Consider the following 12,622-nt stretch of genomic DNA (forward strand, 5'->3'; position numbering starts at 1 on the left):
AGTAGGGCACAAAACCGTCTCTTATCTGGATTTACCACTGCAGCTCGCGCCAGAGAAAATACTCTTCTCCATGGGGTTGCCTGTTGCCTATTAAAATTAGTAATAGCTTCCTAATGGTTCAGTTTAGGATCCAAGCTTAGGCTCAATTACAGAAGCCAAATCACTATCAATTAAACAATTCTGAGTTATTTTAAAAGACTTCCTAACTGTTCTTTCATCACTTTTAAAAAATAATAATTTGTGATTTTGAAAAATATGAAATAGACATGAGTCACTAATTACAGCCAAGTCAGAATAATAAGGGAGGTAATTTCTTCTTCCCTGTCTTCGATTGTGCCAGAGAGCAGAATTCATGTTTGAAGAACATACTTTCTTAGAAGAAGGGAACAACCAAGAAAAGAGAAAAAAAATGTATAAAACGAATTTATTAATTAGAGATCCTAGACAAGACGAAAAACTGTTGCACTGTAGATTTCACCAACTTTATTTGTAGATAAAAAGAATGAAAACAGATGAAGGGGATAATACCTAATTTGCCCAACTGAAGGAATTAAAATACATGTATATATGAAATGGTCTGTTTGGGTTCAAAGTCTGTCTAGAAATACCTTCTGCAACTCATCAAATTTGAAGTGATTTGCTCCAGTAAGTCAAGATCAGGATTTCATTCTTGGCATCAAACCTGACAGTGTTTGATAGGAAGAACATACTTTCTAAACATTTTTAAGATATCATGTTGTCTACACTTAAAAAATAGCTGAACATTTTTTAATTTAATTTCAAGGCTTGTGCTGTACATGGGCAGGAGTTACTGCTGAAAACACTGGAACTTATTTGACTTAGTCTTTTTACAGCAATCTGATTTACTGGTTTTGAATGTTGCAATCTTTAATAGTACAAGTTTTTATACATGTGGTTTCCTGTCAATTTCTCTTAGGGTTTGAGAGGATTTCATTATATACCTGAGATTCAGAATAATTTAATTTTTATTAAAGATTCTGTCTGAAAAATCAGAGTTTATAGGTTTATCACCCAAAAGGCACTAAAACTAGAATGGAAGCAAAAGAGGGAAATTTGGCTCATTCAAAAAAGACTAAGCAATATATGAAATGCTGAAGAATCCTTATTTCATTGAAGTTAATACAATATAAAACTATTAAAAAGTATGATTTTAACGCACATTCTATATTCTTGGTTCAATTTTAATTTTGCACAATTTAAAAAAAATAATATTTATAAGAAACAGTGTGTCTTTTTTAAAGTAGCATGAAGTATTTAAGGACATGACAATTTATTCTTTCTATAAACAACTGTTTCTGTTTGAAATAGGGGAAGAAACTCCTAAAACATAAGTTCTCAGTTACAGAAATAAACAAGTAAAGCCAAAGTTTTCCACGTGATTATGTTGAATCATATTTATTTTTCATATTATAGACAGTAATAAATGCAAAAAGTACAAGTCACTCTTTTCATTGAATTATACACTTGATGGGATGTAGACATCGACAGTCTTAGGAGAAGTAGCAACAAGGCTCCTGTTGCAGAATAAAGAAGTTCTCACCTTTGAAGAGATTCTAATTCTCTCATTGGCAAAAAACAGATAGAGAAGCCAATTACTTCTTCAGGTATATAGCAGTATAAAGATATTTATCTATATTGTTCTCTCTCATTGTAACCTTGGTAGAAAGGTTAATTTTAAAGATACCAACAAATTACCCTTCTGGGGTGTTCAGGAAAGGACTCATAGTTGTTGAGGCCTACCTGATAGTAGGCAGATGGTCCAGGACAATTGCCTTTCTTTTGGCATTAAAACAGAAATTAAAAAATTAATATGACAACATCAGAAGTGGAATCAAGACTCCCTGAACGTGGGGTATGACAGAAAAGTTTATTCCACAAGTGACTGGTCATTTCAGGGAACTTCTCAATGATAGTATTGGATCTGTTGAAATGTTTTAACAAAACCATTTCCTAACAAAAAATGAATTTTTAAAAGAATTCATAACTGTGACCGTCATTTTCTTTCCCAAGCTTTGAAGTTAAAAGAGAAAACACTCTAAAGCAAAACCACCACTTACAGTGAGGCTCATAGGGAGGAGGAGGATCACCACAAGGAACACACTCCATGTCTTGAAAGCCTCCAAGCTTAGTCTTCCTATAAAATCTAGAAGACAAAAGAATAAGAAAAAAACCAAAAAACAGTTAATCAAAAGCAGTTATTTTTTCCACACAAAATTAATCAGGTGTTTTAACAAAATCTTCTATACTTGCAAATTTTGTCAATCTGTGCAAATTATTAGGAAATAGAAGAAAATAAAAGTAAACAAAATACAGTAGGTACTAATTAATAGTGCAACAGCAGATCTAAAGTAAACTCAGGAAAAATCTAACTCTGTTAGTCCAAATGCATAGTAACTATAATCTTATGTTTACAGAAGAAATAAACATCTTTGGAGATTTCAGACAGAAATCAATATCCGGTTTTCCACATAGACTACAACATACATGACATGTATGAAGAAACTTACCTTATGAAAGCTTACTTACATATCTAAAAATAAAAGGCAACTGTTTAATCTATATAATTATCCAAAAATAAACAAGATATTATAAGGTAATTATCACCATTAGCAACATATAATGGACCAAATATCAGCGACATTTTATTCTAAAGAATAAAGAACTTTATTACTGAGTTTATGTCTGAAGAGCTTACTGACTACAGTGATTGGCAAAACCCTACACTCCTAAAGCAGGGAACAAGAGTAGCAGCAAATAAAAAACAAAACTTAAAAGAGTGTGATACTTCAAACCTGTATGTATGAAATCCTCTAAAGAACTTATCTAGAGTAGGTCTGTCTGTCTTTCAACCAGTCACTAGTACTAAGGCAGAATCAGCAGCTGTGGTCTGTTCAAGATAAGTACATAAATTGTTTCTGTAGAGACAGTGGCACATTAAATAAAAGGTACTAACTCAAACTCTAGTGATGTTATATTACTAACATTGCAAATGCCATTAAAGTATGAAGTCTGTATCAGCTAAAGCAAACAGCTTTCCAACTGCTCAAGAAACCCATGCTTTAACAACGTGAACAGAAACAGATCCATAGGCTGCAAGACTGAAGGTCTTTTGCTCTGAATGAAATGTGTTAGTATTTGTTTTTAGCTGACATGCTCACTTGTAGTGTTCTGAAAGTGAACAATAGGGAATGGCATGTTGAAAACCCATGCAAACCAGAAATAAATATGATTGGTGAGAGGTAAAACATTAGCTACACCATTTGGTTTGGCTAGCTCTGTCTTCCATTCGCTTAGGCAGCATCTAAACTGAAGGATGAGTGGTGGTGTGTTCTACACTTCTGTTACCCAAAATGTCCAGACTAAATGACCTGTGACTACCCTTGCCATGAATGACTCTCTCCCTCCTCATGTTTCCAACTTTGCTGCAAGTAAATGCAGGTTGTGGAAACAGCTCTCATTTTAATACACATTCAACACACATATCTAGAATGCATTCTAGACTAGAATACTGAGAAGTATTCCCAGGTCCTGCAGTTTAGATTTGCCCTTAATTCATGTTTTACTGTGGCTTTTTTTTGTTCCTTTCTCATCTTCCAAAATTTATCTTACATTGTTTACAAAAGAAGAAAATCTTCTCCCTGCTGACAGCCAAGTAAGCCCTACCATACATGTATATTAATATGCAATAAAAGCATAAATCAATCCATCATGTGGCTGCAAGTAGTATCAAAAGTGGTTGTGAGTAACATCTAATGCCTGGGGCTGCACCTTCTTATACAGTGACTTAAACTAACATTAGTTACCAAAGCATTACTAAGTGTTTTTAAACGAAAAGACCTCACTTCTGGCTTAAGAAAGAATAACAGAAGGAGCTTCAACACTGCTCAGATATTTGATAGCTAGTATTTAATAAATAATTAAATAAAACAGCTGAGATATATACATGAAACAAAATATGAACTTTTAAGCATGTCTGAAATATATACCCTGAAAATACAAAGGCTGTTATCATTGCAAATCAGTTCTCATAAACTACTCCCATCAATTAAACGACCAGCCAATAGTTCACAAAAGCATCAGAAATGCCCTTTTTACAAATTCATGGCAGGGCTTTGTAATATCAGAACTTGGCCACAATGTAAAGAATAGCCTTTTAGAGATCTTAAAATATAATACTACAAACAGAGAAGATTAGCAACAGAGATCTGGGATGACTGGACAACAAATTCAGCCAGGATCATGCTCTACGAATCTATCAACATGGTGAAGGAAATTCAGGCACATAAACCACAGCCACTGCTTTTGACCTAAGAACATTTGTGCATGAGAATTATTAAGCATTGACCTAAGGAGGGGAAAAAACCCAAGTAAATAATGTGATCAGTTTTCAAGAAAGTAATTGTGTATGTTTACAAATATATAATTCTTTATAACAATGAAGTAAGACACCAGTAACACAATGTTTTGATGTCTTTTGCTTGGATGCTGTATAGACAATACTCTCATAGACCAAGTAGGTAATTATCCAACCATTTTTATGGATGAGATAATTAAGATTGCAATTCTGAAATTAAGTGCTCAGATAATACAGTAAATTGTTGGCAAGGCCAAGATTAGAACCTAGGACCTTCACAGGTACACAAAGGATACAATCACTTGTCCGGAAAACATGAACAAGCAATTTTAATGCAAATTAGTTTTGAAGTTGTTCAAGTCTCATCTTCAGAAATGGGCTTACCCTGGTAAACACTCTCCACATAGTGCATTGCTGGTGGCAGAACAGTTGGCCTTCTGAAACCGGTTAACTAATGCACAATCCAGACAAGGCTTGCACTTCTGAAAGCCCCAGTCTTCCTTGAATCTGTTTGGCCTGCATGTCATGCACTGTGCATCCTCCCCATATCCAAAGCCGCATTCCTGTAGGGATTAACAAGCAATAGCAAGCTATTCAGTCACAGAAAGCCTGAACAAGAAGAAAATGCTGGGATAAAATGAAGACCTAGTGTAATTATTACTGAGAGTAGGTCTTTCTTGAGACAAAAGCCATCCTTTCAGCAAGTTCAAATGTGTTTTCCACTGCTAATAATCTCCCTTACTTCTATAAGTAATACTTAGTCATCCACTTTATTCATGAAACCACTGTGTATTTGAATGATAAAGGGCTTCAAGGACTCCCACAGTTTCATTATTACTAGCTTATAGTAGAATTATTGAGCTGTCTGTTTTTTAATTAGGTCAGTCATGTGAAAGTGCAGAAACTGGGACAAGTGAAATATAAAGGCACTTAGTTACAAAAACAGCAAAGAAGCACTTTGATATTAAGGTTCATAGCTAAGGTGAACAAAGTTAATTGCCAAAGAGAGTGCACTGATCTTCAAAGGCTTAGAATTTCTGTTACCAAATAAACCAGAGCTAGTTAATGACCATCAGCTAGGCATGAAACGTTGCTTAACCACTAAGAATTTCAGAAACTCGATCCGCTCCAGTCCTAGCAGTTCTTAAACTGTTGGAAAAGTTCAACAGCTCTGCAGATCTGCATGATATTTTACTACACAAGGAATACCGTTATGGTTGGTTATTTATCCCAGATTTAGCTGTTTAAAGAAATTATTTCCATTCATTTGCAAAAGAACACCTAATACCACTGACAAGCTGCAAAGAAAAACACTTAACAATATGTAATAGTCTGGGGACTGAATTCTGTGAACTGATTATCAAGAACTATCAATCTATTTCTTAAGAGTTATCAAATTACTAAGAGTTCTATTCCCTTTTATCATCCAAATATCAAAATAATTTTTTTCAGTACTTTGGAGTTAAGATTTGATGCATTAGTGTCACACTGGAAAACACCAAGAGGAATGCAACAAATTGCTGGAAAGGACTTACTGGGGAGGGAGTAGGTGGGAAAGGCACAACATGGGGACCTTGTTCTCCAGTATGTGGTTTCAGTGGAAGAATAGGGAATTTTCCCATTGGGAAACTGCAGGAAATCTTCAAATTGGGCAACTTAAGAGAAGGTTTCCACCAGTTTCCACCACAACATACGCGTTTCATACATATAAACAATTTTTCCCTAAGTCACTGACCTAACCCAATCTGCTGCAGTAAAAAAGCTTTGAACCTTAGAAACACACAGGATTCCCCAAAGTTTTGCATTGAGAAAGTATCTATGGGACAAGCTCTGTGATGGAGTTGACCAATATGTACTTTATAGTACTTCTACACTGAAATGATCAAGTAGCGATACACAACTTCAGATGCATTTTACTGGACATCTAAGAATTTTCTATTTTCTTTTATGTTAAGAATAACTTTCCTCTGAAGAACAAGTCCTCAAGCACACAGAAAACAAACAATTCTATGAAAGCAACTACAAATGGACACTAAAAATAGTCTTCCTCCTCTGTCTCTAGACCCAGAAACATAACAAGTTTTAATTTTTGGTTTGCTTTCTTTAGCTGAAATGTAGTTTATTACTCAGTCAAATGATGTATATTCGGATCTTTTGATAAATCGCTTGGAATCAGTCCCTCCCAAGTTCCTAGCAAACTTTCAAATATAAGGCTTAAATTAACTTAATTATAAGTTTTCCTTTCCAGACTACCTTTGAAGCTTCTGATCAAAACCAAGCAGGAAATGAAAGTCAGAATTAAATTCCTTCACTCTCTGGCCCAAACTACCAAAGCTTGAGTAAATTGTTTCTAGATCAGATCTGCTTTGCTGTAGCTGGATGTATGGACACATCTTAGTGGTCCTTTATATCATGAAATGGTTTACTTAAAAGCTATAAAAATGGTGGATGAAATATAAAGAAATCTTCTGCCCAATGAATTTACAATCTTTTCAAAGACGGCTTCCAAGTCCTTGCCAGGAATTCTTCAGATACAATCCATAACAACTAAAACTTATGTATGTGCTTTTTATGTTCACATAATATTTGAGGTAGTTAACTGCCTGGCAGGTGCAAATAAATATTTAAGCTTGTAAACCAGGCAGAACTTCAAACAGATCTGTATTCATAATTAACCACATTCCCCAAACTGAAGGATATGATTTAGATGATGGATTCAAACTCTTTGAAATCCTGGACTTTATAATTTAGCAGTCCAGCAAAGATACAAACAATTGACTGTTCATCTTTTATCAGTACATGTGCAAAACTGATGTGCACCATTTTTTTCAGTGCTCTGTATACAAAGCTGTCAAGTTATATGGCTGATGAGATCTGAATAGTTCCCAACTCCCCTCACCCCTTCTATCCTCCCACTCATATTTTTAAAAGAGAGCTCATCTCCTGTGCAGTTCATCTCAGGACTGCAGAAAAGAGAAATAAAACCTGTAACATCAATTAGCTAGATTTCAAAAAAACATTTTTTATTTTTGTGCCAGAAAAAAAGAGTACATAAATATATGCTGTCTCTGTTCTTTGTATTGTGAAGCTTTCTGTGAAGAACACTTAGCATGCTCTCCCCTTTCCACTTTCCAATGGTACCAGGCAACATTAACGAAAAATTTCTCTCTCGAATGACACATAGCACAAGCCAGGAGATGTGAAACACTAATTTAGAAAACTGCCATTAAAATTAATTAAAAAAAATAATCTTCAAAATTCAAATGCACCTCTATTTTCTCAATACCTATAGAGCTTTCACTATCAGAGTATTGTGACATCTCATTATCTTTAACAAATGTATCTCCAGAACAATTTTTCTCAGAAACAAACTTCAAGTATCGAGTTGGGTGACTGGTCAAGGACACCTAGGAATATGTAGCAAGGTAGTTAACTAAATGTATAATTTAGTCTCAAGCTAAAAATACTGAAAGCATAGAATAACACAGACACCTCAAAGTACTACCATGGCACTGTTAAAATTTTCTTTCAGTAGATACTATCCAAACACTGATTCAGACAGAACAACCAAAAGTATAGCAGACTATAAAAGGTAATGGAGTTAAGTGGTATGGTTTTCCCCTAAAAGTTGAATCCAACAGAGAAAGTAAATGAACAGTAAATTAGATTTTAAACATTCTTTCAATTAAAATAACCTCATATTTCATTAAAAAATGCTTTCAGGCACCATTAAGATCATAATCTTCAAGCACATTTTAGAATTTGTTTCTAGTTTCACTGATTATCCACAACCTACGTAAGTCCCTTGACAACAGAGCAGAGAAAGTTCTAGTTAGGCCATGATGATTAGAAGAATATTTGGGTATTCAAGAAAAAGTCTTCCAGGCATTAAGACACTTCTAACTGATGTCAGGTCACATAACAGGTTGCGGCACTACACTGGTGCTGGGAAATGAAGTTTTTACTAATACCTTTGAGTACATGGTCTTGTTAAATAGCACGGGGTTTTAGCTCCCTGAAATACCACAGGCTGTGGATCAACCTCATCTAGAATCCAATAAAGAGCTATATCTATCTGCAGAAGTCTCTGAGCAGGACAGGCTGCAACAGTTTGCTGCAAACATGTCAGACTTAGCTGCTGTGGTAAACTGCAAGGTTAGGGTCAGAAAAGTTTCTTTCTCAGTGAGTAAGATTCAACATGCCTACAGGAAGCTCACTGAGTTTCCATGGGACTTCCCCAGAAACAAGTGTTAGCCTCTCCTGAGCTGACATATGGCAGGGCTTCCTCACAAGCAGCTCTCTTGCTGCTTGTTAAAAGTTAGAGTGACTGCTAAACATGGTTGCAGCTGCTCTTGGTAACTCCACTGGGACAACATGTCAATCATGGCACACCACCTCTCGTTACAGAGGTGCATGAGGATTGTTACATTCAGGAGTAGTTTCCAACAGTACCTGCCTGTTTAATTCATAATTCCTTTTTCTGAGACAACATGCAGATCTCTTCTTTCTTCATCATGTACCTGGTGCAAGGAAGCAACCTGTGATACATAGCCCTGCCTTAGCAGCCATCAAGCTGCCTCTGTCCCACTGGCTCTCTCTACAGCAGCTGTCTCTTGGTGACAATATTTATCATTACTTATGTGGTGGCAATGCTGGCTTAAAGCACTCTCCCTTTCATCTCTTGCTTTTTCTTCCTTCTTTGTCATATATGGTCAATATAAATTCTGAATTGCAATATAAGCTTGATCAAGCTGAGATATGGATTGCTTTTACATATATACAAATATATACATACATATAAATTTTAAAAAGACATGGAAGTCATAGAATTACCCAACTTTTTTTTTTTAAAAAGCAAATGAAAGGTGAAAGGACCCGAAGGACTCATTTCCATACTTGAACATTTTCAAGAAAAAGGTTGAAATCCAAACGATTTCTTTTTTCTGCATTAACTGTGATTTGTATAGATTTGAATCATATATAAGGTTTGATTTAATTCAGAAACACATATAAGACAGGACAAAAGGCTCTTGCTACCAAGCCACACCAATCACTATTCATGCACTGGCAAATTGAAGCCACTTAAAGAATGAAAGATATTAAATCACTTGCTTGACTACATGATGCTTTGCTTCCTATTAAATGAATGATAAATTAAATAATGCTGAGCCACATGAAGCAAACACTTCCTTTCGAATCAATCCATCCCAGAAAAAAAGCACTGCTTAACAACAACAACAAAACCCAAAAGAAGCCAAACAAAAAACAACTCGTAACAAAAACCCCACACAGTCAAAAGTAAGCTACTTCAGTGGTTCAAAGGTTTTGCAAACATTACCAAGGACAGACGTTTATGAGAAGAAAAGGCTATATAGAGATTTTTCTTTTTTTAAATGAACAAATAAAAGCAAACAAACATGGGAAGCAGCTTTCACTCCCTTCCCCATCAAATCTAAATTGTTGATACACTAACAAAGCTGGCTTTCTTCTGATGGCAATGTGTTAAAAGTACTTTATAAAAAATACAATCAACCTAAGTGATTAATGGATTTTATTTCTAAGCTAATGCAACATCTGCAGTGCTGTTGTTAGAACAGCTGATAGGGAATCAGAAAGGAAAAGTTGAGGGTGTTTTATTTTTTTCTTATTTCAAGAAGAAAAAGTTACTATAAAAACATTTTTGAAAAGGAGAGCCCCACTAAACTGTGACAGCAAAAGCTGAAAAGAATAGTCTAGATTCAGAACTAGAAATAAGGTTAGATTTTTGGTGGTTTGGTTTAGTTTTGTTTCATGCTCTTAAGGGTGTATGGAATTGCTTATCTTTACAGACAGGAAAGTCAATTGAATAGGTTGAGCATTGGTTTGCAACTAATATTAAACACTCATCATAGAATCACAGAACAGCCAAGTGAGTGGGAACGCTGAAAGAACACCTGTTTCACAGTTTCTTGGGTCAGGGACCTGAACCGAGAAGATCTTGCACCCTGTCCAATAGCATCCTAAAAACTTTCAGTGATGGGCATTCTACCATGTTCCTAGGGAGGTTGTTGCAGCAAATTTTTTCTCTTTGTAAAAAAATTCATTCTAATACAGAAATAAAACCTGCCTCCTGGTACAACTTGCACTCATTGCCCCTTGTCTTGTCCATGCCGTGCCTTGTGAAGAGAGAGCTTCTGTCCTCTTGTTCCATTCTATGGCCTCTGTCTACTCTGTTTCACCAAAAAATTCCTGCATTTCCATGGGCAAGTTGATTATGTGTGTCTCATGTATAAATTGAGAAAAGGCAACAGCATTTCCCCAACTTAGAGAGGTATGAAATGTTCACATAGTATAGCAACAAAGGTCATATATGTATTACTGAAGTTGTAAATAATAGTTGTAAAAAAAGGTGTATATATATACACACACACATACATAAATCCACTCTGTACAGGTGGTATTTTGTCTTATATTTTTGTATAGCTACTCATAACAAGAAAAAAAATCTACATATTTAGATTGTAACTAAGATGAAGTAGTTTCTCATAAACAAGAGCAAAGTGAGGGCTCTACAGTTCAGTCCTTGACATTGGACCTGTCTGCTTCAATTTAACCAGCAGGAGAAGTTCTACCTGAACTGAGTTTCAAGGGAAGGAATTAAGGACATATGTTTACATCAATGGTTCACATGGTCCACTGCTACATGGCAGCTGGGCTTTTATAGTCAACAATATAGGCTGAGATGTTTTGTTACAAAGAAAAAAGAAACTTGTCTGTCAATTGCTTAAAACATTCAGGGGGAACTGAACCAAAAAAACGTACCGCTAACATTGTATTTCACTATATACTTAGACATACAATCACGCTCACATATCCAGCAGTATATCTGGTTTTATCCATGAGCACTAAATATTTGATAGGAAAACAGACACATTACTCAGTATTAAGAAACTGTTATTAAACTACAGTATGATTACATCATTGCTTTCTCATATGTAAAAAACCCAAGCAAACAAAACTCCTCTTGTGCTGCAAATTACTTCAAGTATAATATTAAATCCCTTTTCCCCTTGCATTCTGACCTTTGACTTAACATACTTGTTGCTTCAAGCTGTAGCTCTGCAAGACTACTTTCAAGCACATTTCAGTAACAGCCACAGCATCACATCCTTCACTATGATTCACAGAAAATTGTATCTCTATTTATAAAAGAAATTATGCTTCCATTCACATTTAGGTTTGAGCAAAATCTCTTTAGTTATTTCAGTTCTAGTATAGTAGAAAAAATATTTTTGGAAGTCTATTAATGTCTGGGAGAAGTAATTGCCTACACAGTAAAACTGATAAAGCATTCATATTTTAAGTCCTAAGAATCAGGACTAATAGCTGAAGTAAAAAAATAACTTGAATAGTGTACTGTTGCAAACTGTAACCTCCCTGTTTTAGTTTAGCATTCCTTTATTAAATTGGGAGTAATTACTGAAGGCGTTAGTTTTTATGCTTTTGTTTTTTATTTGCCAGTTAGTTAAGTAAGCTTTATCAATGGACATAGTACTGGCCCACTGTTATAAAGTGCCATATTTACAAGTACCTTTATAAATTAAAACACCTCCTAGAACCTCTGAGTTCACAAATTTAAAGACAATCTGAAAAAACCAAAGCATCCAGACAAAACCACATCCATGCTGTAAGTCATGTTCAAATCTCTGCTTCAGCAGCACTGCTTGCATGACGAAACCTTAACTAATACTACCTGACATAAAAAGCAATTCTCACTAAAGTGTGAAACTAAGTATTCTGTCAATGCACTGAACACTCGCCACGGGGGGGGGAGGGGGGAGAGATAGGGAAAATGTGTCACTCAATTTCAGTAAATCCCTTCAAACCATACACAAAATCAATACTTAACTTGTGCTTTTTTTTCAGAGCTGAATATAGGAAGAAATACAAAGCCATAAACTGAAAGCTAGCTGTAGTTTGAACACAAATACACACTAGACTTAGTAATGGCTCGCATTAAATTTCCAAAACATTTTAAATTCCCCTAAACACCCTAAATTCCACCTTTAACATCCTTTCTACACTATTAGTAGAAGTACAATACAAAGTTTGCCCTTCTATATGCAAAGGGCATGTGCTTTCTGGCCCCACCTATCAGTTGTGGATCTGACTGTACAGTTATGTCTTGGTCACAGCTTTACACTCTAACAATGGACAAGATGTAGTTTAGTGGCTGGACACTGATGAAAGACTCTTATGCTTATGCAT

General features: G+C 35.3%; 1 protein-coding gene across 4 annotated transcripts in view; it reads right to left on the reverse strand.

The window, feature by feature from the left end:
* TNFRSF19 (TNF receptor superfamily member 19) overlaps positions 1-12,622 on the reverse strand; it is a 59,371-nt gene that overhangs the window by 30,485 nt on the left and 16,264 nt on the right. For all 4 annotated transcript variants that reach the window (XM_027713686.2, XM_027713685.2, XM_039378654.1 and 1 more), the window contains 2 exons: positions 4,760-4,938; positions 2,079-2,164 (listed from right to left, as the gene is read on the reverse strand). In XM_027713686.2, coding sequence (XP_027569487.1) covers positions 2,079-2,164; positions 4,760-4,938 — 265 coding nt within the window. The remainder of the gene's footprint in view (positions 1-2,078; positions 2,165-4,759; positions 4,939-12,622) is intronic.

This window comes from Pipra filicauda, unplaced genomic scaffold (genome assembly GCF_003945595.2).
Source record: "Pipra filicauda isolate LSUMZ 115617 unplaced genomic scaffold, ASM394559v2 scaffold142_size1944046_pilon, whole genome shotgun sequence".
NCBI lineage: Eukaryota > Metazoa > Chordata > Aves > Passeriformes > Pipridae > Pipra > Pipra filicauda.